General features: G+C 40.2%; 1 protein-coding gene across 1 annotated transcript; it reads right to left on the bottom strand.

Moving 5' to 3' along the window:
* Positions 1-794: 794 nt before the first annotated feature.
* LOC107640510 (protein FAR1-RELATED SEQUENCE 5-like) lies at positions 795-1637 on the bottom strand. The gene is made up of 2 exons (XM_016344027.1): positions 1263-1637; positions 795-1202 (listed from the first exon to the last, which is right to left on the bottom strand). The coding sequence occupies exons 1-2, from the start codon at positions 1635-1637 to the stop codon at positions 795-797; spliced, it is 783 nt and encodes a 260-aa protein (XP_016199513.1).
* Between the last annotated feature and the right edge of the window lie 2847 nt (positions 1638-4484).

Below are 4484 nucleotides of genomic sequence, written 5' to 3'. Positions count from 1 at the left end.
TGAAGGCTGTGGGACAACGGTGTTTACAATTAATTAGAAAACCCTTAGGATTTAGATAACCCTTTATAGTTTTTACTTAAATGTTTTTAAGTTTGAATCTTATGCTCGATGTGAAGTTCTAGGAATGCCTTTCGTGTCCCAAAACCTTATATCTTATATATTGGGCACTGTTACCATACTGAGAACCTCTGGTTCTCATACCATATGTGTTGTTATTTTTCAGATGCAGGTCGCAACCCACCTCGGTGAGTTTGCGGGATGGTGACAGAACGAAAGATTCGCTTTTATCCTTGTCTTTTGGATTATTTTTATGCATATTCTCTCACTTTTGTTATTATACTTTGTTGCCTTAGAGGCTTACTTAGAGAGTTAGGATATTACTGTTTTATTTCAAAAACTCTGTTATGTCTATATTAACTAGTCGGCCTAAACTATATATATATATATATATACCTTGTAATCTTGTATCTTTTTCTTGTGTATCTTATCCATTGCGTTTGGTTATTGTGTGTGAACGTTTCACGCTTTTGTATCTCTATTTTGAGCTTTATTTCTTCCTCGAACTTTTAGTATTATTATTTCCTTCAATGTATATTATTGTATGAGTTTTAGAACTATCGTGGCGTTTTGTTATCCTTTGCCTTATGGCATGAGGTAAGGCTTAGGGTAATAGGGTGTTACAACAAGTACCACCTATGCCTAGTATGTGGTAGGGACTTCCTCATAGCAGCTCTCATAGAGGGACAATTGTCAGTAACAATAGTTGTTGGCAGCCTTTTGGACATACAGTTCACCTAGAAATTAAATAACCACACAAATGAAGCCTTCTCTTCGAAGTTAAGTAACCCACATCCAAGAAGTACAGATTGCTCGCGATGGTTAACTCCGACAAAGGTAGCAAACGACATGTCGTACTTATTTGTTATGTATATCGTATCAAAGCTGACAACATCTCCAAAGTACTGGTACGAGGCAATACTCCGAGGATTAGGAAAAAATATCCGAATAATTTGACATTCTTCATTGTAATCAATATCATAGTAAAAACGAATGTCTCGCTCCTTCATCGGTCTAAAATAGTCCATCATTGCTTTACCATCGCCTCCTTTCTCAATTGACCTCCTATCCAAATCAATGAAATTTCTCACATTTTTTTCCTGAAAACTAAGGCTATCAGGCCCTCTGGCATGGTTAAGTAGCTTCTGAAATGTTTTACATACTCAAATGCTGGCTTGAGAATCAATTTCGCAAGTAATTTTAACCTGCATAGAAATAACCTTATTTCTCCTCAATAACCTCATATTAGTGCAGTCCAGATCATGACAGTGTTTCAGTTTAACTACCCTAACAATCCAACTACTGCCGACATCAGAAAAGGCAATCATCCTGGCTTTACACCATGTAGGTCCTTTTGGATAGGTCTTCCTTGTTTCATCAACTTTTGATTCGGCTCTGTCCTCCTGGTTGCAGACAAGCATAACATAGCATACAACCCCATCGGCATTCTTTTTCGAACTCCTATTCCTCCAGTCAAAGCCAACTCTTCTAGTGTAGGTATTGTAGAATTCGATTACTGCATCCAAAGACTCGAATTCCATGCCAATAATGGGAACATCATCACTAATCTTTGATTCCATGACAGCACCACCTCAATTGATAACACACTTCCAAAAGTTCCGTAGAAAAAAAATCATAAAGGAGTGGACAAAGTTAACATCTAACAACAAATGCCTAAACCAACAACACAAACAGAATCAAACGAAATGCATGGAATCATATAAATACACTTAAATGCAAGCAAAAGAATTTAAGTCAAAAACCAAATGACTACTTTGAAAAACAACCATGTTCTGGTCTAGGTAATAATCGAAAAACTCTGCCCCCAAACTAACCAATGATTAATAATTGACAAAAATATTTCAAAGCCACTATATTTGTTGTGTAAGACCCAGAACCTTTGAAAAGTATTATTATGATCAAGTCTCAAATCATATTGTTATTTATAGCCTTAATTTCAGAAATTATTTTATTAAAGATAATTAAGGCAAGTTTTGATTTATTGGATTTGAGATAAGCTATGATTATTATCCAATTTTATAATTATTGGATTATTTTCTATATTTGAATTATAAAGTTGATAGTTATAAAATAATAAGTATTTTATATGATTTGGATTGGATAAGTAATATTTTAAATATTAATACTACTATTTTGGAAAATGAAAAAATTAAGTATATTATTTCTTATTATTTGATTTGGGCATTTTATTGAAAATTATTGTAGGGTTGATGAACAAATAGTATTTTATATATTATTATTGGATTAGAATTTATTTCTAATTACTATATTATCCCTATTTTTAAGTGAAATTACTAAAATGCCCATAACCCTAATTTTTGAAAATGAAACCCTAACCCAGTGACCCGCTAACCGACCCGGTTTCCTTCACTCACACTCAGCAGCAGCAGCTGCTGCCCCTTTACCCTAGACACCCACACGCAGAGGCAAAAAGGAAAAGAAAGGAAGAAACAAACGAAGCAAAAGGAGGGGTTCAAAGAAGAGAAGAGGGGAAACAGAGAGGGGACTCGCGGATAGAGAGAGATGGAATCGCGTCCGCCGTTGACCCACACCCTGCCATTCCACGTGACTGTGCCGACGTCGCCGTCAGTTTTCCTTGTCGCCGATAATGGAGAACCAAGAGAGGGGGACGTGCGAAGAGAGGAAGGCGCCGTGTCTGGAGGCTGCCACCGTCGAATCCTCCTTGTCACCGCCGTTCGGATCGAGAACATGAGAGGAAGGAGGCGCTGTTTGACCGCCGCACCTCGCCGTCGATCGCCTTTGAACCGCGCCGAACCCAGGACTGCGGGCGTGCGGGATGCGATGCAGGAGCCCGACACGAGAAAGAGGGAGCGCGCGTGCTCGCGCGAGGGGAAGGCGACGCTGCTGTCATCGCCGTTGCTGAGCTGCCGTCGCCGTTCCTCCAGAACCGCCACCGCTGGGTCGCTGTGAAGAGGGGTCCGCTGCTGCGACGCCGTTGCTACTGTGGCTGTCGCGGTGTTCATCGCGTCCCTGGTCATCGCCGGCTGTTCTGATGATGTCAAGGGGTTTAGGCCGCCACCGGTGTCGCTGCCGGAGAAGGGAGCTGCATCTCTATGATTCTGACCGCCGGGGATGGTTCTGTGACTTCCGGGACCGCCGTCGGAGCTTCTGGCCATTTCTGTCGCTTGAGACCCCGCTGCCGTCGCCGGAAAAAGTATGCCGGGAAGGGTTTCGAATTTGATTTTCGTTTCTTATGAGATTCTGGAGTTTTATTGTTGCGGCATGTTGGTTTCAGTCACCGTTGCCGGAGTCGGGTCGCCGCAGCCGCTGGAGGTGGCTGCCGGGGCCACCGCCGAACCGGTTCAGAGACCACTGCTGTTTCGGTTCAGCCGCTCTTTCTTTAGTTCGGTAAGCGTTTCGATTTGAAAGCCCTTTAGTTACCGTTCTGTTATCATACGCTGAGGTTTGTGGCGTTAATTGCTATAAGATTGAGTTTCGGTTGTTGTATGTTGCGATTAGAGTTGTTAAGACTGTTGCAAAAGTGGCTTGGAGCTGAGGTTTTGGTTGCCGCCAGTTCGGTTTGAGACAGAAAGGACTTGATGAGGCATATGGGTTATGGATTTGCGTTTTGAGGTAGGGGCGCTTTCCGAAAACTACAGTTTATTATTGGAATTATTACATATGGATACTGATGTGAGATATGGTGTAATTAGTGATTGTATCTGCCTTATGTATTATTTGATTGACTCGAACGATTATGGATGTTGGCTTGGATGAATTGTTGTGTGGCTTGTGAAATGTAATGTTTGAAGTTGATTCTTTAAATATTTGAAATGAGTTTAATCCGTTGAGGATTGGTTTGAATTGATTCAATTATTTGATGATGTGAAAGATAGAATGCTCTTGAAATCCAGCCTGGGTTGCTTTAATTGCTCTGGTTTTGATAAATGATTTATTGCCGAACCGATTCTTTAAAGCTTTATAAATGAGTTAAATCGGTTGATATTGAGTTGATTTTTGAAATGGTTTCCTTGAGGTATGCCATTGAGGCGACTGTTGGATTTAGCTTGCTTTTGAATCGATTTCTGGTTTTGAGCTGTTGAAAAGGAATGAGAAACTGTTTAGTTGGGACCCGAACCGGGTGGCAAAAGTCCAAGTTTTAGGGGTGGTGCTGCCGAAATTTCTATAAAATCCGAGTCTTTATTGAAATGTTGTCTGGAAAATGATGAGTTAAAGACTTCTGCTATTTTATTTGAATTATCAAGAAAAGGATGATTCGTGCTTTCGAAATGAGTTAGTAAAGAGGAAATTGTGATTTAGTCTTGCTTCTTAAGAAAGGCATTGTATCTCTTTCAAGAGAAAGTTATTTAGATGAAACTTGTGTTTTAAAGCTGTTTGAATGTGAAAAGGGTTTATGCCTTTGAATTTGACTTGGGGGTTTGACG

Source organism: Arachis ipaensis, chromosome B5, assembly GCF_059453495.1.
Source record: "Arachis ipaensis isolate K30076 ecotype BB chromosome B5, ASM5945349v1, whole genome shotgun sequence".
NCBI lineage: Eukaryota > Viridiplantae > Streptophyta > Magnoliopsida > Fabales > Fabaceae > Arachis > Arachis ipaensis.
Note: the sequence above shows the minus strand (reverse complement) of the source record. Positions and strands in the feature narration are given on the sequence as shown.

Excerpts from the sequence above, each read along its gene's own strand:
- LOC107640510 (XM_016344027.1), bottom strand. The coding sequence starts at position 1,637 with ATGGAATCAAAGATTAGTGATGATGTTCCCATTATTGGCATGGAATTC. Across the intron at positions 1,203-1,262 it reads ATAAGGTTATTTCTATGCAG|AAGCTACTTAACCATGCCAG; the intron begins GTTAAAATTACT and ends AAAACATTTCAG.